The sequence below is a fragment of the Gossypium hirsutum genome, chromosome A04 (genome assembly GCF_007990345.1).
Source record: "Gossypium hirsutum isolate 1008001.06 chromosome A04, Gossypium_hirsutum_v2.1, whole genome shotgun sequence".
Classification (NCBI taxonomy): domain Eukaryota; kingdom Viridiplantae; phylum Streptophyta; class Magnoliopsida; order Malvales; family Malvaceae; genus Gossypium; species Gossypium hirsutum.
In genome coordinates this window covers 86,075,790-86,100,851 of record NC_053427.1, presented here as the reverse complement: position 1 = coordinate 86,100,851, position 25,062 = coordinate 86,075,790, and the positions used below count along the sequence as shown (strand labels likewise).

Below are 25,062 nucleotides of genomic sequence, written 5' to 3'. Positions count from 1 at the left end.
TATTTTGGTGGAGCCATTCTTTATGGCTCTACCTCTTGGTTTTCTTTTATATATAGAGTGGTGTAGTTGTTATGTTAAATGAAAAAGTTCAAAAAATTTGTTAAAAATGAATAATGAGGTGTTTTTGGTGTATGTTGTTTTTTATGGTGAAATTGTAGAAGGTGATATTGGCTGTGTATTTCAAGGCCGGCAAAGAGTAGGTTTGCGATTCAAAAAAATGTGAAGCTAGCAGAAATGAAAATGAAGATCAGTGCGAAAATAGCTATCCGTTGTGGAAGGGCGATGTCCAAATTATTTTACAAGTTTCCAATCTCTACAGATCCGTTCAAATTTTGTGCGACGCAACTGTTAGATGATGATGACTTGGGCACTATGATGGAAATATGGTGGTCCATTGGGAGTGTGAACCCCCAACCAGTTGAATTATTTGCTGAGTTAGCAGACTTAGAGCCTGTTGAAAATGTTAGCCCAATAAGTCAATATCGCGAATTTGATTTTGATCTTAATGTTGGATGGACAGGCCAATTAGAATGCGATGGAATGTCGCAGATACCCAAAATTCCTAATTATGGTGGGAGTTCGTACAACAACCTAACCCTCGGTCCCCGTCTACAAATACATCCGGAGGTGATAATAAGCACTGAGACAAATGTCAGAGAAATGACCAGTAATGGTGAAGATTCTGATCAAGACGTTGAAGATTTAGTGACCCCGATGTTGATGAGGTTCCGGACGATATCGATGATGAAGGCCCAAAGGAGGTTGAAGATGTTCACAGCCCTTCATTCTGTAACCCGAGTCATGGTATTATTTTACGAAATGAACCTGGGGGCAACATGTTGAACGTAGATCCAGATGCAGCGCATGCATCCGAGTTCCCTGAGTACGCTGATATAGTACCTGCTCATAGATTGGCGTTAAATTCACAGTTCAACGAGTTGTTCGTTGGGCAACAGTTCGAGAATAAGGCGGATTGTGTGTTTGCCATCAAACAATACAGCATGAAATTGTCGATTGATTACAAGGTTGCCAAATCTACACCGACATTATACGTTGGGGAATGTTGGAGAGCCGACAATATGTGTGGTTGGCGAGTTCATGCTGCATTTATACAGATGACTCAACAGTGGCAAATACGAAAATTAGAAGGGCGTCATATATGTACTATTGCACGCATGTCTCAAGACCACCGAAAATTGGATGCCAAAAGTATTTGCAACTGCATCATGCCACTGGTGAAAGATAGCCCAATCATTCCTGTGTCAACATTGATTGCAGACATGCAAGCTCGATTTCAGTACAGAGTGTCATACAAGAAAGCGTGGTGGGCGAAACAAATGGCCATGCAACAATTGTACGGAGACTGGGATGAGTCATACAATGAACTTCAGAGTTGGATTTCAGCAATGGTAGAGTATGTCCCAGGAACTGTCGTGGACTTGCAAACGTTGCCTTATAGAGGCCCTAATGGAGAATTGAAACTGGGAAAAAGAGTGTTTCATCGACTGTTCTGGACTTTCGATCCATGTGTTATGGCTTTCTCCCACTGCAAACCGGTAGTGGAAGTTGATGGAACATGGCTTTATGGAAAATACACGCAAATACTTCTGATTGCGGTTGCACAAAACGGTAATAGAAATGTACTACCAATCGCTTTTGCAATCGTAGAGTCGAAGAACTCTTAATCATGGGCATATTTCATTCGAAACTTACGGAGACATGTTGTCAGGCAAGACAACATTTGTATTATATCTGACAGATCGAAGGGTCTTGTTGCTGCAATTCGGCAATCGGAGGTTCCGTGGAGGTTTGTCTATTGTATTAGTCACATCGCTGTGAACTTCTACAATGAGTATAAGAACAAAGAGACTGGCGCAAACGAATTGTCAACATAGGTAAAAATATCATATTTAAATTTGTATTTATAATTATTTCTAGTCTATTTCCTAATTTTAACGCATTTTATCGGAATATATACATAGGGTACGAGCTGGAACCACACCGATTTAGACATAAGTTGGCGAGGTTAGAGACTGATATGGCGGGCTGTAAACCTTCTCTTACACAGTGGTTGAGTAGCATGGAGCCGTGGCAATGGGCTTAATGTTTTGACGAGGGGTACCGTTATGGCCATATGACAACTAACCTTGTTAAGGCCGTTAACTCCGTCTTAAGGCGTACGCGTCACTTGCTAATTTCAGCTATTTTTTCAGCCACATTTTACAGGTTAGCAACCTTAATGCCAAAAATGGGGTTGAAACAAGCAAAACAGTTAGAGGCAGGACACGTGTACGTCGAAAAAAGCAGAGATGCCATGAAAGATAACACTCAAAGGGCTAGGTTGATGAATGTAGAACTATATTCTCGAAATTTGGAAACTTTTTGAGTGACAGAATATATCAGTCGTTGGTCAGGAATCCCGCCACGGTCCTATGGAGTTGATCTCCAAAATAGGCGGTGTGAGTGCGGGATGTTCCAAGCACTACGGTACCCGTGTACGCATATGGTTGTAGCTTGTGCTACCTATAGTTTGAATGTCGAACAATATATCGATGATGTATACACACTTGAATGTACGTTGCGTATTTGAGGTAATGAGTTCCCTGTATTAAGGGATATATCGACATGGGAAATGCAATCGCCTGCATTTGAGATGTTGTCTGATCGGTCACTACGTAGGAGAGTCAAAGGTAGACCGACAATAACGAGGATTCAAAACGACATGGATGTAAGAGAACAAGTCGATCCAAAGCGTTGCACCATATGTAGAACAGTTGGCCACAATCGGAGCAAATGTCCCCATGGAAACGTCTACACAGGCCAATCTTCACGGTCTAAAAGAAATTAAATGTTGTAACTGAGGTCTGTCTATATTATGATCTTTTAGAAATAAAGTTTGTATTATTTAGTGTTAAAATTATATTTAAAATTAATAGTTGCAACTTTTAATACTTTAAAAGATTTTATAATAAATTAAATAAAAAAACACTAATATATAAGTTGTGAAACCTTAAACCAATACAACAAACATCACATAATACTTGAAATTTACATAACTTAAAATTGGAAAGAACCAGGAGTGGTATTATCATTTGGGGTATAACGGTTTACGGGCCTTCGTTGACGGGGTGGATGTTGAGGTGTATTGTACACATCTGAAGGATTGGCAACTGGGTCGATCGTGGCCTGAGGCGGGGTGGGGTACATGTTATTACCAAACATATCAACTGATGTCGGTGGTTGCTTTAGGTCAAATGGACTCGAACCGCCTATATCCGGGTGATATGGACTCGAACCACCCATGTTCGGGTGATATGAACTCGAACCACCCATGTCCGGGTGATATGAACTCGAACCACCTATGTCCGGGTTATATGAACTGCTGTGGGACTCATCACAAAAAGTGTCAACCCATTGCTCCGATGTGTTTAAAACTTGGTCCTCCGAGTCGGGCTCCGCTATATGTTGATCCTCTACCTCCACCGTAGGTTGATTTCCACTTCTGTAGCCGTGACCTGGTACTATTATAAGTTGTCCACCATATAAATAAACTCGCCATCGATTCATGTACCGCTGCATATATTCAGTCAAGGGACTGAAGTCAAACATGCAGGAGTGCATCTCAGGCCGCTTGTCGTACCGGGTATTCCATAGTGCTACATAACATTGATGTTCCACGCTCCAATCTAATGTATGTCTCCCCTGCATGGTCTTACCGTAGACATCAGCAAACTGTTGTGGCTCGACCGGCACAAATTGTTTACACCCAAATTGTCGCATAACTCGATCACCGTTGTACCACTCAACGGTTGAGAAGTTGAGCATCGGTGTGTTAATGCACCACATACGAGCTTCAACGTGAACCTTCTGAGGAATAAGGGTTGCAATGTTTACTGTAGAATACGACATCCACAAGAACTGTACAATATAACATAATGAGTCAATTCACATCACATACTGTAAGTGGATAAGTTAAATAAACGTTACTTAAACTATATTAATATATATTACTTTCTCTCCGGTATACGCCTCTATCATTTGACGGTAAATGATTAATGTCTGGCTCGCACCAATTCCCGGAGACGTCGCCTATCTGAAATCGAAACAAATACGTTGGCAGTTAAACTTTGAAAAATATTATCCACACTTATGAGTCGTTAAATGTTAAGTATAATTTTGTTTTTACCTATTTATAAGTGGCCACGAATATGGTTGGTGCCTAACAACCGCTAGAAACGGTATCCTGTATAGAGTCTAAGACTGCAGTAGACCCAAACAACCAGCCATATTACTAGCCCCATGTTTTGTTGCACGACAGAGCTCATAGTATAATGCAGCCAACACCGCAGATCCCCAGCTGTAACTACCGGCACGAGAAAAATCCTCCAATAGAGGCAAGTACTTTAAGTGGACTCTATTAGAAGTGTTGTTTGGTAGAAGTACCCCCCAATCAGCTGCATAATATAGGCTCGAGCAGCATACATCACCTCCTGCTCAGTGGCAGTGTAATATCCCGAATTAGGGCCTAATCGGAATAGTGGTTTCGTGACCATAAATCCGAGATAGAAATAATTATTTTATAATTATTTTGAGGTTTATGATATGATTGCATGATTGTGTGAAAATTTCGTGATGAAATTCTATGCCTAAAGTGCTTAAATTGAAAGTAGGGACTAAATCGAATAAGTTGCAAAACTTGCATTCTAGAAGTTTTTAGTATGAAATTGTTTTGGAATATTAACGAGGAGGTCTTAAATAGCAATTTGACCAATTTTAAGTTCATGGACAAAATTAGGACATGGAAGGAATTTTTAGAAAGTTTAGTAGTAAGGGTATTTTGGTCATTTAGTTATTAAAATGAATTAAAAACAAAATTAAAAGCCAATTTTTGTCCATCTTCTTCATTAGGCCGAAATTTCAAGGGTTCTCCATAGCCAGGGTTTGTTTCAAGCTTCCAAGCCCCATAGTAAGTGATTCCAAGCCCCGTTTTTAATGATTTTTACGTTTTTGAGATCCCGGTAACTCGATAAAGCTTATGTTAGCAATAATTTAACCTAAGGTTTATATTTGGAAAAATACCCATAGGTGAAATTTATGTATTTTGATGTTTCATGATAGAATATGAAGTTTTAAATTATGTTAGACAACTTGTACTACTCGATTTTAAGCAAAAACGAGTAAAAGGGCTTAATCGGTAAAAATACCTAATAGTCACAAGTACATGTTAGAGTGAGAATTTGATGTTGCCATAGAAGAGAAAAGTGATCAGCATGTTGTAAAACATAAGAATAAGGAATAAAGTTTAATCCCGAGCCTAGGGGCAAAAATGTAAATATGCAAAAGTTTAGGGGTAAAATTGTAATTTTGCCAAAATTTGAGTTAAGGATTAATTTGATAATGTGAGTATTAAATAAGCTAAATGTGTTATTTTAGATCAAGAAAGACGTGGAATCGACCTCAATCGAGGAAAAGAAAAGATTGTGGACTAAATTGCAAAATCCTTGTATTTTGGTACCAAGGTAAGTTCATGTGTAAATAATGTAGCATAATGGTTATTTTTAAGTTATTGATGTTAATTATATGTTATGCTGAATTTTATTATGAAATGTATGCTTTGTGGTTAATTTCAAATAATATGTAAATTATGTGAACTACTTGTTAAATATAATTGTTACCGAGTATTGATTTCGGCATTCTACGGAAGACGGCAAGGATAAGTGTTCGAGGAAAAAGCCAGTTTGAACCTTAGGAATAGATTAGGATACAAGTGACATGTCACTAGGATGGTTGAGCATCCGAACTCGTTGAGTTGAGTCCGAGTTCGTGAGATGTAACTAGGCATCCGAACTCGTTGAGTTGAGTCCGAGTTCACTTATGGATGCGAACGCCCGAGCTCGTTGAGTTGAGTCCGAGTTCGCTTATGGCGGGTTACATGATTGCTTGATTGCATATATGGCACTTATGTGCAAGTTATCCATGTATCCGAATTATATTCCGATGTGTTCAACGGGTAAAGTTCTACTCAAATGGAGGAATATTCGAGATGTAAAGAGACGTATTGGTAAGTGATGTGAAATGGATATTTTGGACAGGCATGTATTTAACCCTCGGGTTGAGTATTGATACAACCACGATAAGGTAATAAGATGATGAAAAATGATTAAAAATGTGATATGTGTTTTAGTGATACATGCTAATGTTGATTGGTATGACTGTTTGTTATGTTACTTATTATTTGCATATGAACTTATTAAGCATTTATGCTTACTCCCTCCTTCTTACTCATTGTAGTTTTGGACAAGCCAGCTCAGGAGTCGGGATAGGTCGAAGGCTCAGTCACACTATCCGGAAGACTTTTGGTAATGGCTTGTAAATTTAAGTATGGCATGTATAGCAATATACCTTTTTTGTGTAAATGATCTTATGGTATGGTGATGGAATGGTTGAGGAAATGCTTGATAATTATAAATTATGAAAATAGTTAGTTTAGATTATATTTGATGTTAAGGAAAATTATTAAGATACTTAGTGCATAAAAACTCATAAAAGGGATGAAATTTGCCATAAACAGAATACTGCAGCAACACTGACGCGAGTTTAAAAATTTACTAAAAATCATAGAAGTTGAACTTGGTGATGGACTACATATCAAATTGAAGCTTATTATGTCTAGTTTCACATGAAACAAATGAAACAGGTAAAGGGATTATATGTTACAAGATATTTGAATTTTAGTGAAACAGGGTCATAGCAGTTTCTGAATCCCCTGTTCCAACTTTAGAAATTCACCATAAATTGTAAAGATATAATTAGGTAGTTTATTTTATATTATCAGAATCCTTATTGAGTCTAGTTTCAGGATAAATAAACCTCATAGTCATATGGATTTTTTACAGATAGAAATGTGGTTCGTGGTAAACAGAGGTCAGACCAGTCAAGTCCTGAAACAGGGGTAACTTTAACTAATAAACTGTACTAATTGGCCTAACCAAAAATTCTATAAAAAAATTAGTAGATAGGTATATGAGTCTAGATTTAGGGAAAATTTACGGATCTTGATTTCAAGTTTCGTAACTCGAGATATGATTTTTCTTGTGACTGTGATGCAAGTAGCTTAAAAGCTGTGAATGTAGAAATAAATAATCCAAAGTTCTAAATATGTTAAATTAAGCTTAGTAACACCTCATACTCGACTCCGGCGACGGTCTCGGGCGTGGGGGCGTTACAGGAAGTGCTCGATAACTGCTTAAAATTTGCTCTCAACCATGCTAATGTCAAGCATGTGAAATTCTGTTCCCCATCACGAGGGGACTGTCCAAGCAGTCTGTGGCATACTACAGAAGGTTCCAACACTCTGCTTCAACTCGTGACCACAGCATCGTCAACTCGTAACCCAAGTTGCATAGCGATGTCTTCTAATGTGATAATGCACTCCCCGCACGGCATAATGAAGGTGTGGGTCTCCGTACACCACCGCTCAACCAAGGCGGATAGTAAGTTTGGCCTCAAGTCAAACCTCCGGATCAATGCGACGTCCCCAAATCCCGCCAACCGTAAGTATGGCATGATCCGCTCGTTTGGATCGTACTTGGGAAAATGACACCGCAACCTCAAAACCCGATAACCATCCTGTATGGTAAATTTTTTATAAAAATATGATAAATCAATTATCTATATAATTTAAACATAAAAAAATATGTTCAATAGTAAAATTGAAAGGTTGAGAAAATAAAAACATCACACTTATATTATACCAATGTAACCATTCTAAGTATTTTTTTTATTTAAGTTAAATTAAATAAGTAATAATATATTAATAATAGAATGAAAATTTGTCATAAAATATTAATATTAACACGTAGAAATCAAATGTGATTATTATATCCTAACCATAGTTAAGCATTAAATTAATTAAAATAAATATATTAATAATAAAAGAATGGGAGAAATTACAAGAATATGAACTGGGGACTAGTAAAATTACAAGAAAAGAGAAATTCATTGAGTAGCAACTCAAACTCCACCAGTGTAAAAAATAAGTCCAAACCAGAAAGCAACCCAAGAGAAGATGATTGGTTCAAGCAAGTTCAATTCGACACCAATAGCTACAATAAGTATATATTTCTAATTTTAAAATTTTATGATATCTTATTCAAATTTTAAAGTGAGTAATAGCGAAAAATTATTTTTCAAGGAATACTAATATTTTTTTATATGATAAAATTTAAAAACATAAAGTATTTTTTAAACAAATACTTATGTTTTCTAGTTATTTATAAATTAACTAGTAAATAATCAAATATATTCACTTTTATTATTATTGTTTTAATAATATATATATATTAAAATTAAAAGAATTTTTTTCATATATCGAGCTCGTCAAGTAATAGTTTTGCGTATTAATCCCTACACACCGTCTAATAAATTAAGTATGAAATTAGTAAAAATAGAGTAAAGTTTTAAGTAAGTCAATTTTAAGGGGTAGTTATTTAAAAAAATGAAAATATCCTAATTTATTTTTATAATATATCTATTCTATTATAATTTGTGTGATTAAATTAAATGTTTGGAGGTGAGTGCTACTAACTTTTTTTTTTAAAAGTATACAAATACAATTACAAATAATGTATATCTAAATCAATTATAACAAAAATAAAGTATTACAAAGTATAATCAAATTAATAATCTAAAATGTTCAACAGAAGCTAAATAACAACTAATTAGAGATAAGTATTTTAAAGCAGTCAAAACATGTTCAGCAGAGTAGCGATTAGCAAAAAATTGAGAAACTAAACCGAATTTTTTTTAATTTATAATAAATTTTACTGTTTCGTTGATCATCGATGAAGTGTGATCTGTATTTGCTCTAGAAGACATCTTCAAATCTGTATAATATAAAAAAACAAACATACAATACAATTATTTATTATATTACATTAACTATAAAATATAAAAACAAAAGAATAAAATTTTAACAAACGTACCTTTTTTTTTTCCCTCACTCAACTTCTTCATCCATACAAGGGGACCAAGCCCCACCCATATATATAACAATTTTTTTTTTAAAAACAAAACAATAAAAAGAGTCAAAATAATAAAATATATATTTAATATATTTTTTAAATTTATATTTATATTTAAATTTATTAATAGTCACACCATTGACATGATGTGACAAGTTATAATAAATATATATATTTTAATTTAAACTTTAAAATTTAAATACATATATCTAATGTTAAAAAAAGAATTTAAAATAATATTTAAAATTGTAAAAAAATATATTATAAAACATTTTAAATATACATTACAAAATTTTTAAAATTAATAATAAAATAAATAAACAAAATAAAATAAGAAAAAAAATAAAATTTCAAAAAAGTAAAAAAAAAAAGGAAAAAGACAAAATTTTTAAAAAATATTTAAAATATTATGATTTCTTATATTATTAAAAAAATTATAATTTTTAAATGTATTTAAAAATTGTATTTAAAATTTAAAAAAGATAATCTCAAAATACATATCTAAAATTTACAAATATATATATTAATAAAATATTTCAAAATTTTTAAAGTTAATAATAATAATTAAACATAAAAGAAAAAACAAAACAATAACAAGAGTAAAATATATATATTTAATATTTAAATATATATACCTAATGATAAAAAAAAGAATTTAAAAATAATATTTAAAATTGTATGTAAGATTAATAAAATATTAAACATACATTTCAAATATTATAAAACTAATAATTTCAAAACTAATTTGAAAAATACATTTTTAAAATTTATAAAAATTTAATTTCACAAATATATATATAAAGTTAAAAAATATTTTTAAAAATAATAATTAAAATTTTAAAAAATATTATAAAACATTTTAAATATATATTACAAATTTTTTAAAATTAATAATATAAATTAAATAAGAAAAATAAATTAAGAAAATAATATAAAACTTAAAAAAGAAAAAAATCTAAGAAAAGAGATAAAATATAAGAAAAAAAGTAAAAAAGTAAAAAAAATATAAGAAACTGACAAATCAGAAAAGTGGTGGTGCCATTTAGAATGGCTCCACCCAAAAATGGGAAATTTTTTTTAAGTCCCCCGTTTTTCCAAATTTTTTAGTATTTCCTTAGTATTTTATACTGGTGGAGCCATTCAACATGGCTCCACCAAAAAATAATTTTTTAATACCCCTGGCTAACGTGGCAAAGTGGTGGCGCCATATCATATGGCTTCACCACTTTTTACTGTAGAAAATGGGTTATTATTTTACATAATTAAAAGGGTGGGTTATTTTAATAATTAATTTATTTTTTAGGGCTATTTTTATAAAAAAAGCCTAAGTTTTCAGGAACTTGGTGGAAAGTAGAGGACAGTTATGGGCTTAGGCGCAAGCCCAAACTTTGAGAAATTTTTATTTCTCCCTTAAAGTTTTTAGAAAATTTTATTGAAGCCTAAAATTTTTTGGAAAATTCATTTCTCTCTTGAATTTTTTTTTAAAATTTTAATTAAATCCTTTTAAAATTTTTGAAAATTTTCATTAATCTCACAAATATTTTAAAATTTTTAATTAGAGTCCTAAATTTTTTAAAAAAATTCTCCCTAAACTCTTAAAAATTTTAAGAATTTTACTAAATCTTTAAAATTTAATTCCAAAAATCTAAACCTTAAACACATATAAATGTGAAGCTGCTAAAATATGAGTAATATAACTTAAATCATTCAAATGATTTGTCTCTTTTTAGATTATCATCGTCACAGGATGCTTCAAGTATAGGTTGATGTTTCATTATGAATTTAAAAAGCCATTATGAAATGAAAAGGTTATATTCATTAAATAGTATTGTGCCTTACTAGTATTTATTTTATCTAAATTGCAATTATCACGAGACATGAGTATCACGTGCATGCATAATCGACTTACCATGCAGCATGAATTTCAGAATCTAAGTGCTTGTCAACAAAAAAAAAAAAGAACCCCATGTACGACAAATATCCACGATATTACAATCGATTGGGGTCAGATGTTGGATTTGATGACATTAATTTATATATGAATAAGTCAGTTGATATGGTTGATTGAATGTTAATATAATAATATTATAAGAAAAGTATTATAAATGTTTTTTTATTAGGAGTTGAATTTTATTTTATTCTTTAGATGTGATAATGTTATTTTTGTAGAAATAATTTTGGTCGGAGAAATTCTTAATAGTCATTTTATAAAACTACGAGCTATTCAAAAGTTGATATAAAGGAATTGAATGATTCGTATCTATTATATTTCTAAAATTCATAACACATTTGCGATTTCATGTTCAAACAAGCTACTACATGTTTCATAGGTAACTAGGTGTGCGAGGGAGCTAGTTCAAAATGATATTATGGGTTTTTGACTTCCTTGTTACTTTTGTAATTGTTTAATGCTATTTTATTTACAAAAAAAATTTGTCCCATTTACTTAAAAAATAAATAAATTAATTTTTTATATAATAAATTCAAGAGTAAATTGGTCATTTTTATTAAAAAATTCATCTATCTTTATTATTAAGAATTGCCGTGACTTGCAAAATAATCAAACAGTTATATGTGACGTGTCATTTGTATCTCATGCTGACGTCCAATAACTAATTTTTAATAGAATGATTAATTTATTCTTTAATTTAACGTACATGAATTAACTTACCTATTTTTTTAAATTAAGAGAGCTAAAGATAATCTGACTTTTACTAAAAAAAACTTTCATGATACTTTAAATAATATTATATTTAGAGACAAACATATTAAATTTATGCGCAAATCATTCATTGTCGGCAACTGTACTATTTCAATATACTATTCTAATTTCTAAATATACAGAGAAATTACACATATATAGCTTTCTCTCGATAATTAGTGTATGACCCCACTACAATCATCCACAAATCTTATTCATTTCATCCTTATTATTCTTTTAGGCTTTGACACAAGATAGAGAATAGATAGGAATAGTTCATGAACTAGATCTAATTAGTGTAAGGGATTCCCTTTTGACAATAACGTAGACTTTTGGTATGCGTGAATTTGATAAGTGCTAAAAGTAGCATATTTTAATTTCATTCTTAATATATTTTTAGGTGATTATTCAATGTTAATTGTGAATCTTATACTCTTAATCTTTTAAATTCATGTTTTAATATTTAATAAAGCATTTGGGAGAAAAAAGAACGAAAAATAAGCGAAAATCGGAGCACCGAAGCAAGCTGTAGGAGCCTCACGGGCTGAACCATTCCATATAGCCAGACCACACAGCCCTATGATCCACACAAGCGTGTGTAAGCCATGTTGATTTCATAGAATTACGCATCGAATTGTGAAAAATCACAATTTTTAGGTTTTTCGGGCATTCTAATACGTATTGATGACAAAAAATAAGATGATAGGAGTGAGCCGTCATAGAATACTTAAGAAAACAACTCAAAAAACACCATTGGAGCCGACTCTAAAGTAGATTTCTGTCAAGATTGAAGATTCCCAGTTGATTTTTTAGGAAGTTATCATGAGTTTCTTTATTTCTTTCAGTTATATTGTCTCTTGGATGTTTCTATTTTCAAGTATGAATTAATTTTCTAAATACCTAGGGAGATGAACCCTATAATGATTTATGCCGTTTAATTTTTATTTTATCCAATGAATATTTAATTCTTATTCTTGATTATGTGTGCTTAATTCTTGGTTTGCTATTTCTAGATTATTGATCTATGTTTTATGTGCTTAAATACAAGGTTGAATAGATCATGTTTAATAGTAGATCTTGTGTAATCGAGTGGAGTTGCATGCAACCCTAAAAATAGGATGACATAAATTTACCAGATCAGAGTCAAATCTAACAGGGGAATCCAAAGCACGAATTAATGCGATAATAGGGGTTTTAATTAGAAAGAAATTTCAATTAATCAACCTAGAGTCAGTTGATCTTATGCTCAAAAGAGATATTAGCATAATCTATGGATTTCTACAAATCAAGATACTAAGTAAAGAAATTACATAATTTAGATTTATAGTGATAGATGAAATCTAGGCGGATTCTTTCTTGGGTATTGTTTCGCTTCTTGATTGTTAATCGGTTCTTTTCATAATTTGTTCTTTGTCGTGTTCGTTAGTTAATTAATTTAGTTAATTTTATTTTTTAATCAATCACTCGAATTATTAGGTTAAATAATAGAAAGATTATAATTACTAGTATTCATAGTCTTCATGGGAACGATATCTTTACTTTCCGTAGCTATACTATTAATTGATAGATACACTTAACTTAGTCAAATTTTTAATTAGTTCCATGTACATCAGAATTTATCAGATTACTTACTCAAATTCTTTGAAGCCTTTTTTATTTTTATTTTTATTTTTTAAAAGTCAAAATTTAATGAAAAAAAATATGTCGAAACCATTTTTTTATATTGAAAAACAAGATCGACTTTTAAAACGAAGATGGAGTCGCCACCAATCCTTTTTGTTTAGGTGTGATCGGATCACCTAATAAAATATTTTGTTTTATTTAAATATTGATTTTGGTCTACGAAATTCAAGAAAACGAGTTCGGGAGTCGATTACGTGCGAGGAAAGATTAGCACTCTCGCAGCGCCCAAAATTGGTATCTTATTGATTAATTAATGTCCTAATGTCGAAAATTTGAAAAGATTTTAAAATACAATCCCTTTGAAAAACGTTTGGACAACTCGAGTTGGAATTTAAAATTCACTCGTCCTAAAGGAATAAAACACCACATCCAGTATGTTAGGATATGACATTTTAAACCCTTAAAACCGAGATCATCTCATGATTTCCAAAACATGCTATTAAAAGGATATTTGGTTATTTGGTCAAACGAAAAATCGAAACCCAGCACGTTAGGGCATGATTTCCCAAATTTTCAAACACAAAATATTGCCTTATTTTGAAAAGCTTTCAAATAAGTGATTATAAAACCGGCTCAAAATGCATTTTATTTGGTTTATTTGGAATAAAAATGAGACGACCAATATCAATCAAAACGTTGAAATTTGAATCACGATGCAATAATGTAAAAAAAGCAAAGTTACAAACATGGAACAATATACATAGATACAATATTATACAAATGAATGACCATAATATGAATTTTGAAAGGAACGAATTTGAGTACATACAATGGCGACACATCATACACTATAAAATACTGACATTAATATTTGAAGGCTAATGAATTAAAAGCAAATTTTTAAAGAAATACCAAGCAAATTAACACAAATAACATGTAACAATCTTTAAAACAAATAAACAAATGAATGATATAAAAGAAATGCAATTTGGAATCATCAATATGCAAACAAACAATTATATATATATAAATCTTGAAGTAAGTAATATACATGAAAGTTTGAAATAGATCAAAAAAAAATAAAAATGAAAATAAATAATATATGAAATAGTAATGTATAAATGAAATTTTAAAATAAATAATATATAAAAAAATTAAAGTAAGTGATATACAAAATAATATATGTCAATCTAAATAAATAATATACATGAAATGAAAAAAACTTAATATAAATAATGTATATATAAAAATAATAATAATATAAATAATGTATATGTAAAAATAATAATAATATAGGAAAGTGTTTGAAATAAACAAATATATATATATATATTAAAATAGGGTCTTTAAAGAAATAAATTATATATAGATAGATTTAAAAAGAAAATATATAAACACATTTAAAGGGAATTTTAAGATAATCCACTTGAATAATATGAAATTAAGAATGAAAGTAATACAATAAGTAAAGTACTAAATAAAATATTAAATAATCAGTTTTTTAAAAAAAATAAAAAAAAATAAAAGAAATTGAAGTTGTAACAGGTTAAGGATTAAATCGTAATTGGAAATAAATATAGGGTACAAATTATAAAATACAAAAATTGACGAAACATAATAAGGATCCAAATGAATGCGTGCGAAAACGAGAGGGACTGACTGGGAAAATATCCCAAGTCCTCAAAACGCATAGTTCTAGTGCGGACCCAAATAAATCACTGGTAAATTCATGGGGCAAAATTGAAAAATAAAAATAAATCAATTTGAAAGACCAAGAAAGGAGGAAGGACCTAATGCGGAAATTGCCCGTTAATGGAAAACACGCAGATCCTCCCTGGGTAGGGTCAACGCGCGAATCCAGGGCCTTAAAACAGCGCCATTTCGTATCCGGGGCATAAAGCCCAAAATCGTACCGTTTTAGTACCAGTATTTAAACCAAATTTTAGTTTTTTATTTTTTGTTTTCAACACTTCTAAAAAAAACAAGGAAAGAAAACTCCCAAACTCCCTCAACCCCCTGACTTTTGGACCGATGAGCCTCCGCCGTGGCTCCGCTGTAGGTGGTGGTCGAAGGCGCACAAATCTCGGCCTTTTCAACCCTTTTCGAAGCTGATCGCCTATAGAACGTGGATTTGAGACCAGAATCCCCGAAAGACGGACCAAACTCGGTGAAAAGCAAGGAGAAACATTTCGTTTCCCTCCCTCTCGGGCGTAGTGCAGGTAAAAAAAAAATCCTTTCCTTCTTTATTTTCGTGTAAAAAACTTCAGAAACAACAAAAAAAATGGAAAAATACGAAGCAAAAATCACCTTTAAAAATGAAGATTTTGATATTTTGTATTGATATTGATTGTGTTTGTCCTCGTCTACAGTATACCATCGGCTTCCTTTTTTAGCCGAATAAAGGTAAAATATAAATACAAATTTGCTTTATTTTTCTGCTATTGCTTTGCTGTATTCTGTTATTCTTCTCTTCTCGCAGGTTCGACTGACGCGGATATGGCCGTACAGAGATGCACGTGGTGGCGCGCGTGGAGATTTTTAAATTTTTTAAAAATTTTAAATCAGTAAAAGTATAATTACACTTTGGCCCCTCTAAAATTATAAAAATTTAATTTAATCCTTTATAAATAATAAAGATATAGACTATAAAAAATTAAAATTTCATTCGGCCCCCCAAAAAATTGTTCTGACTTCGCCTCTGGTATGAAGCATGTAAGTCTTTTGTTAAGTTTTACGTTGACTTTGGAAAATGATGTTTTTGCATCAAATTCACATTTAAAGCGTTGTTAAGTTGATGTATTTGTTGCCGGTTGAATCTTAGTTTGATTGACATCGATATTATTATCAGTGCAGGAGAGTGTAGGTTCGAATACGCTGAAGCACATTATCCTCTTATTTGAGGGTTGGAGTGAAGCTTTAGGTAGTTCTAAACATTGTATTAAAAAGAACAAATATGATAATAATCTATAATTAGATTAATGTTGAAAAAAAAAGTTTTATGTCTTTATTTGAGGCAAGTTTTGATTTTGTTATATGGTGTTTTTATATATATATATATTGGGTAAAGTTTTATAAATTTATATAATTAATATTTACACGTTAATAATTTGTTTTACATAAATCTTGACATTGTTTTTATTCAATTTTTTTTGTTATATAACATATTTTAATATTTTCAATATCGGTTTTATCATGTTTCAATCTATTCCATAATTTGTATAGTTTTATCATAATTCTAATTGATACCTAAATTATTTTATTTAGGAATTAAATTATTAAATTAATTATATATTAATATAAATATTATGTTGAACTAAAATTTTTAATCTGACATCAACTAAGCTTGTAGTATTGCAAAGCACTTCCGATAAAATCAAGTCCACCCTTAAAAAAAAATATGTGCTTTTACGAAGCATAGGGAGCAGGATACGGGATGAGGTTGTATAATGACAGGGGTGGCAGGAAGGGTGTAAGCACGCCCCTGGTCCCCAAAAAATTGGAAAATTGCATCTTTTACCTTTTGAAATATATAAAATTATAATTAATGATGGTAAAATTATACTTTTATCTCCTAAAAATGATTACATTTTAATTTAGCTCTTTAAAAAATTATAAAGCTATTAGCTAATACAATGATAAGATTGTGTTTAAATTTTATACCTTAATTCTAGTATCCAAAAAAATTTCTGGCTTCACGTGTATAATGAATAATGAAGATAACGGATGGATAATAGACATAGATTTAAAGGATTAGATGAATAAATCAATTGAATTATGACCCAATCCTTCAAGAATAGGATTTTTTTTAATTTTATTTTTGGTATAATTTTAAATTTTCTTCTTGACATTTACTCATTTTATCATTTCAGCCTACATTCTTTTTTTAGGTCACTTTGGCTCTTAACCTGTAAAATTTTGTCAACTTGTTTTATTTCGAATAAAAAACTAACTAAACTGTTTAAAAAAAAATTGCTCAGTCAATTTGCATATTTGAAACTAGAAAGTTGATGGGAAAAACCAACGACCTTTCTAGTCAAAATTACAAAACACCCGAATAGACAAAGAATAAAAACATTCGTCAATCAACCTAATTCTTAATGACTAATTAAACATATATCACCACCAAACTTTAAATAGATCTAATCTTCTCACCCTAACATTGGCCAAAATTGCAGCCATACTATTACTTTGTGTCTTAACCACTGAGAATGTAGCATTGACAAGCTGATTAATACTCCTATCAACATCGAAAAAAAGGTTCCGCAACAAGCACGATCTAGCATCCCTATTCAACAACCACTTCAAAACCACACCTAAACTAAATTCAAATAAGAGGAGTTTTCACATGCCACCCAATTCCAATGTACATATCCAAGGCACTTTTAATAGCCCATACCTCAGCTGTTTCAGACTCACTAGTTGTTATCGCTGTTCCAGCTTCGTCATCCTTCGCTGCACCTATCACGTTGAATTTCGCCCATCTGGACGGAGTTGGAGTCCAGTGTAATACAGTCTCGTTTCTTTTATTTCTGGAGGGCGTGCATTTCGATGGGCATAACCACCATGTACTCGCCTGAATTTGAATATCTTCATGCACTGCCCTAACCCACATCAGTGATCTCATTTTGGAGTGAAATAACAATGTATCCATTGACGTCGAGGTTCTCTTGAACACAATTTCATTTCTTGCCAGCCAAACTGACCAACAAGATGCCGACACCGATATCATCCATAAGCTTTTAAGAACACCTGTCAAATTCACTTTAAAACAAAGTGAGTAAAAAATCAGCAAAACAAGCTACCGGTTCCCAATGAATATCCCACCATTTAAATATCTTTAACCAGAATCCTTCAATAAATTTACATTTGAAGAAAAGATTATCCGTTCGCTCTATCTCTCGATCACACCATGGGCATCCACTATTCATATGTTCCAGCTGCACTCCCCGACTTAAAAGAAAATCTTTAGTTGGAATACGATCAATGGCCAGCATCCACAGAAAATTTCGAACCCTTGGATGTACCTTTAGCTTCCAAATTTTGTCAAAAGTGAAATTATTTTCTTCCCCCCCCCCAATCCCCATTATTTATCAATAAAGCTGATAATTTCTTCACCGAAAACAGTCCCTCATTATCATGAATCCAAAATAATCGATTGTCCATCTTGGGCACAAAAACCGTATCCCCCACCAATGATTCAAATGATTGAGCATAATTACAGAAAAAAAACATCCCATTGGACCTCACTGAATCCAAACTTTCGAGAGAATGCTTCCACCACCTCTTTTTTCGCTTTGACAAGCCGAAACAACCTAAGAAATTCCATCTTAAGAGGACGATTATCACACCAAATATCCTCCCAAAAGAGCACTGATTTATCGTTGCCAATCAACCAGCGAAATGAATCATTTCCAACCCATTTTGCTACATTGGCAGTTTTAGAATTCTCCACCATTCCACGACACACAATCGACATCTCTTTCGCATTAAACGTCCTAAACCTCCAATGTTGAGGGAGATCCCCATACTTAGCTTGAATGACTTTCCTCCACAAAGCATTTTTCCCGTCGCGAATCTCCAACTCCATTTAGCTATAAGAGCCCTGTTCTTGATTTTTTAAGATTCACCACTCCCACGCCCCCCTTCTCTTTCGGTAAACAAACCTGTTTCCAACTTACTCTTGCCATCTTTTTTTTACCAACCGCACCACCCCAGAGAAAATTTCTTCTAATCTTATCAATATTTTTTATCACAGTAATCGGCACTTGAAAAAGAGACATAAAGTAAATTGGAAGAGTGGATAATACCGAATTAATGAGTACAATTCTTGCAACAAATGAAAGTGATCGACACTTCCATCCGGATAATTTCTAACGAAATCTTTCCACTATCGATTACCAAGTTGCTATCGTTCTCGGATCAGCACCCAATGGGATCCCCAAATAAATGAACGGAAGATCCCCAATCTTACATCTGCATAATGCTACCATTCGAAAAACAAACTCCTCATCCACTCCAAACTCGACTAAACATGACTTCTGGAAATTAATGCTAAGTCTAGAAAAAATCTCAAAACATCTTAAAATATATTTTATATTTCTCACATACTCCTCCTCCGCTCTCAAAAAAAGTATCGTATCATCTGCAAATTGAAAATGTGAGAATGATTGATCGGGGATATTATTTTGAATTCCACCAATGATTCCAATTTCTTCGGCTTTTACCAGCATTAGATGGAGCACTTCTGTTACCAAAATGAATAAAAATGGCTAGAGCGGATCCCCCTGTCTGAGTCCTCTGCTAATTCTAAACTCATTGGTAGTCGAACCATTTACAAGCACAGCTATTCTAACCGTTAAAATGCAGTCCAATATCCAACCTCTCCACTTCACACCAAATCCCATTTTATATAATACTACCTCCAAAAAATCCCACCTTACACAATCGTATGCTTTCGAAAAATCTAGTTTAAAAATCAGACTACCACGCAATTCTGAATTTTTCTTGATCGAATGGATTATTTCATTTGCAATCAGAATTCCATCGAAGATTTGCCTCTCTTTTATAAATGCGCATTGAGTATCACTCACAATATCCCCTATAACTTCTCTGATTCTTCGGGACAGCACCTTTGCCACTATTTTGTTCAGAGAACCCACTAGACAGATCGATCTAAAATCTGAAATATCATTCGGATGTTCAGTTTTGGGAATAAGTGCTATGAAGGAAGAATTTATGCTTTTTTTTAGCTTCCCAGTTCTAAAGAATTCTATCATCATATTAAATAGGTCTTCTCTTACTAATTGCCAGCAACCTTTGAAAAAACACATGTTAAACCCATCCAGCCCAGGAGCTTTTAACTCATCACAACTCCATACTGCTTCCTTAATCTCCTCCAACGTAAAAGGTAACTCTAATTTCGTTGTCGTTTCCTCGGATAACTTCTTGAAATTCAACTCCATATCCACATGTTAAACTGTTAATGTTTTAACAAGATTGATGTGGTAACTTGTAACATCCCTACACTTGATCCGACCTTCAAGACCCGGTATAGAACTATTATATTTGACACCAAAATACTTTGATCAATCGAGAAATGAATGAAAATATGTTTGTCACAAGAATAGTTAAATGGTCTTGTAATTTTATCAATACAAAAGATTTTTTGAAGAACATTAATGTTGATGTTATCATTAATAATTTACATCTCAAAATGATCGTGGAACTCAATTTTTATGATTTTTAATGTTTTTATAATTAATAACATAAGAGTAAATTAAATGAAAAATATATAATCTGATTTTGATTTGAATTGCAGAGCTGTGACGGGAGAAATGGGCAGTAAAAATTCAGTTTTGAATACATTTCCTTCAATTGTGCAAGTGAGCCTTAAGCTAGAGCTGAATCAACATTTCAGGCAAATGATGGAAACTGGCACCATTATTGTCCCACCAATGAACTTGTACTAGGTCTTATGATTGTGTAATTTTGGGGGTTTCCATAAAAATGCATTGTATGTTCTATTACAATGGTTTATGAGTTGGGGTGTTGTCAAATTTGAATAATAAATGATTTGATTTGATGAGAAAATTGTATTGTTATGTAAAATATATTAAATTAATGAAATATTTTATATATTTATTATAACAGGTGAATCTTGATAAATATTTTTTTAAATTACAACTTTTAAAACTATTTCAGCAATAATTAGAATTATTTGAATCGAATCAAATGGATTAGTTAGATTAGTTGAATCGGAAATTGATTTATATATCGATTTTAATATGGAGGTTAAACTAATCTCTGAGCGAACTATTTAAAATCAATAAAAAATTTAAAACCGAAAAAAAAACAAAGATTGAACTGATTTTATAATTTTATATTTTTTAAATTTTTTAATTAATTATTGAATTGTTAGTCAATCTGATTGAACCAAAAATAGATGGTCTAACCTATTCGACTACCAATCAAATTATTAAAACATGGGAAGCAATTCACTTATCCTGATGTAAAACTTAAGTAGTTTTATAACCTTCTGTAACATTTTATACCATTAATATTTTAACAATTCAACCATTGAATTTACCAATATATTTTTATAACTTTTAAATCGATATGATATCTCTATCATACATATCTAAAATATTGTCTATATTGCTGATTGCATCTTAGCTCGATTAGCATAAGTATTATTGTTAATGCAGAAGGACGTGGGTTCAAATGCGCTGAAATACATTATCTTCCTATTTATAAATTGAGAAAGAATTATGTATAATTTTAAATATTATGTAAAAAAATAAATACCATCAAAATAAGTTAATTTAACTATTCATCTATTATTATATGTAAAAAATTTCACCTGCTACACCGACCATACCCCATCATTTAATAAATTGGACAAAATCTCAGACTTTATGTCCACAATAATTTAAGTCCTTGGGAAAAAGACAGATTTCAATGATTACCGTTTCTTTCAACATATAATGATTTGGATTTAGAGTGAGAAATATGTATTTTAATCCCCTGGATTTGACCCAACTATATAATTATTGCAATTGGATATTAGCATACCCAGAAATTATGGCAATTGGATATTAGTATAATCAGTGTTATACCCAGAAAATTATTTTTTGTTTTGATATCAGTTGTACTGATATCAATGTGTTTTGATGCATCAACGAATAAGATCCAAGTACAAAAGGAGGCTTATTTGTTCTCACTATTTGCACAACAGAGATTAAATTGGCGTGACAACTTGGAAAACTTTTGTATGAATCAATCAAACATGAAATCTTTACAGCAAACATTACAAATACACAACTAAAAATGATTATGAAATCGGGATTTTGTCATAGAGATTGTAGATGGTGGTTTTTTTGTTTTTTTTTGTTAGACCTTGGTGGGAATAACCCCACATTTTGCCCACTACTTTTATTTTGTGTGCTAGTTGGGCATGTGATGGTGATTGTTTTTACGGGGATCATCACTATAAATGCCTCCTAAGCCTAAGATCTTTAGGAATAGGCAAATCTAAGGGGAGGATGAAAAATTGTTATTTAAGTCTTAAAATTTTAAATCAGTAAATTTAAAATTACATTTTGACCTCTAAAATTATAAAAATTAAAATTAATTATTTTAAAATTATAAAGATATACACTATTAAAAATTAAAATTTTATTTCGATCCCTCCTAAAAAATATTTCTGGCTTTACCCTTGTCCCTATGCACCAAAAACATTTTCTGAAAACAATTATATCTAGTGAGGTTTTTGAGTGCTTAAAAGGCTTTGACGATTTTTGGTGTTTTCCAAATTTTGTGTTCTCGTATAGTTAAATACGACGTCTTTATCTGTTGTTTGGCACACTCAATAAATGGTGCTACAGTATGAATAATAATTTCGAGAAATGTCATTCTTTGCATGAATACTTTTGGGGACAATTTTATATCGGGAACAACTATTTCCGAATAACCTTAGAATGTTGCAGGATTTGTAGATTGTTTCACTTTTGATATGTCTTAAAAAGCGTGATTTGTGCAATGTTTATATTCATCATACAATCAATAAGTATTTTATTTCAATATTTGATTAAATAGATAGATAGATAAAGAATAGGTCTTTGTCGTTGCATTGTGCATGAAGTGCTTATTTTTAAATATGGCGTGCAAGTTTTTATGTGTATGTCACAGATTAGGTCATATGGCAATATATGTATGTGTGTGTGGAGGTGTTGTGTTGTATTTCCATAGTATTGTGATGTAAATTTCTAGTTTGTTTATTTGTGATCTCGTATTTCAGCTTAATTTGATGTTATTATTGATGTGTTTCTGTTTATGCACATTTAAATTTTGACTCGAAAGTTTACTTAAAATTTTGGAGTAAAATTTATTGATAACTTTGAAAGAAAAGTTATAATTTTTGAAAATTTCTTGAATACAATCTTGAAAAATATGGACATCACATAAATAATAATAGTAATTACATGTTACTATTTATTATCATAAAGATTAGCCCAAATTAAAAGTATGAGCCGAATATGTGTAAATACTCTAATAACTAATTTCTAATTGATGATGGGCTGATTAGAAATTACAGTTGCAAAAGTTATATGTTAGGGTTATGGCCTCCAAATTACACATACATAAACATAAGTTTTAAATTTATTAATTAGGCATGTTCAAAAAATAAAGTATTAATTAAGTCCTATAATTTAATTTAATAATTATTTATTTAAAATTAAAATGGCTAAGATAAAAAATTTAAGATTGTTATAAAATAAAGAGAGATGGGGAGAATAAAGAACAAAGAAAATATGAAAGCAACAGAGAATTTACTTTATTAATCAAATGGGTGATTACATTGCTTCATCAGAGTCTCTATTTATAGGCATAAGAAGTATAAAGTAGAGATCTAATTCTAATAACTATTAGAATTTAAAGTACATTAAAACTTTATCTTGATCATGATGAACATTCGCTTAATAAGATATTCATAACACTCCCCCTTGGATGTCCATTGATAGATAATGTGCCTCGTTAAAACCTTATCAGGAAAAGTCCTGTGGGATAAAAACCTAATGAAGGAAAAAGAGTACACGATCTATAATATGCATAATATGCTGCCTCATTAAAAACCTTACCAGGAAAACCTAATGGACAAAACCTCGGTTAAGGGAAAAAGAGTACAACGCGTATTTACTCCCCCTCATGAAAACATAACATAATTTCTCATATTCTACGTATTCAATCTTGAATACTAATTTTTCAAATTACTATTTGAATGTATTGCTAAGCATTTATGCCACCATTCTTTTGAAAATCATGAGTGAGGGAAAATTTTGGGGAAACATATTTTGATCTCTTCAGGAATTTCAACAATAATCATAGCAAACTTTAGTCATGATCCTTCTATAAAAATACAAATAGGTATTTTGGATCATTTTATAATCCACTTTCATCTACTATTGACTAAGTCAAATTCATATAAATGAAAAATTTCCCAAGAATTTCAATATGCTTCTAGCATTTTAAATTCTTCAAGGATTTTAATATAAACTTTACTATATAGTGATTCATAAAATGTTGTAACAATATCCATTAGACGCAAGTTAAATCATTTATGAATTGTCAATTTAATAATATATCTAAATGTTATTGCATCCACTACAAAAGAATATTATATCTTTTCATAATCAATGCCAGGACTTAGCGAAAAAATTCATATTTTTATTCCACTTTTGCAAAACTACTTTAGTTGCACCTTTATTGGCTTTATACCTTTAGATATTTGGACTACTGGTCCAAAAACTCCACAAATTTAATTGTACTTGAGTTGCGTCTTTCTATTTTGATCAATTTATTCTATATCTATATTTCTCAATAGATTTATTCAGGATCTTCCTTTTATTTCATTATAATAATACTGCATGCAAAATCATTGTCGACCACTTTTATTATTCGGTTCCACATTTTCTTGAATTGACATAACTTATTGAGATCTCTTATTTTCATTATTTTAAAATTCAGTTTTAGGTACCTGAATCTCTTCTGAAGTTTTACTTATTAGTTATGTCTTGGGTCTCTTCTGGAGCACCCGCCTCTACTATATGACCATCTAGAATAATTTTCATATTTGGAACCGATAAATCTATTATTTATTCCAATTGATTGTCCTACTGTGACTTTGAATCAAATTAAAATATTATATGGTATATAACA

General features: G+C 31.2%; 1 protein-coding gene and 1 long non-coding RNA gene across 3 annotated transcripts; both read left to right on the top strand.

Moving 5' to 3' along the window:
* The first annotated feature begins 234 nt into the window (after positions 1 to 234).
* LOC107892504 (uncharacterized) lies at positions 235 to 2,848 on the top strand. Its single transcript, XM_016817580.2, has 6 exons — positions 235 to 581; positions 701 to 1,640; positions 1,760 to 1,807; positions 2,227 to 2,289; positions 2,394 to 2,487; positions 2,592 to 2,848. The coding sequence occupies exons 1-6, from the start codon at positions 235 to 237 to the stop codon at positions 2,846 to 2,848; spliced, it is 1,749 nt and encodes a 582-aa protein (XP_016673069.2).
* Positions 2,849 to 15,295: 12,447 nt separating this feature from the next.
* LOC107892868 (uncharacterized) lies at positions 15,296 to 16,419 on the top strand. Of its 2 annotated transcripts, XR_005925810.1 has the most exons (4): positions 15,296 to 15,566; positions 15,717 to 15,750; positions 15,827 to 16,059; positions 16,196 to 16,419. It is a non-coding gene; the product is annotated as an uncharacterized lncRNA (long non-coding RNA). The 2 variants fall into 2 exon arrangements; XR_005925809.1 differs by having other exon boundaries at positions 15,296 to 16,059.
* The last annotated feature ends 8,643 nt before the right edge of the window (positions 16,420 to 25,062 follow it).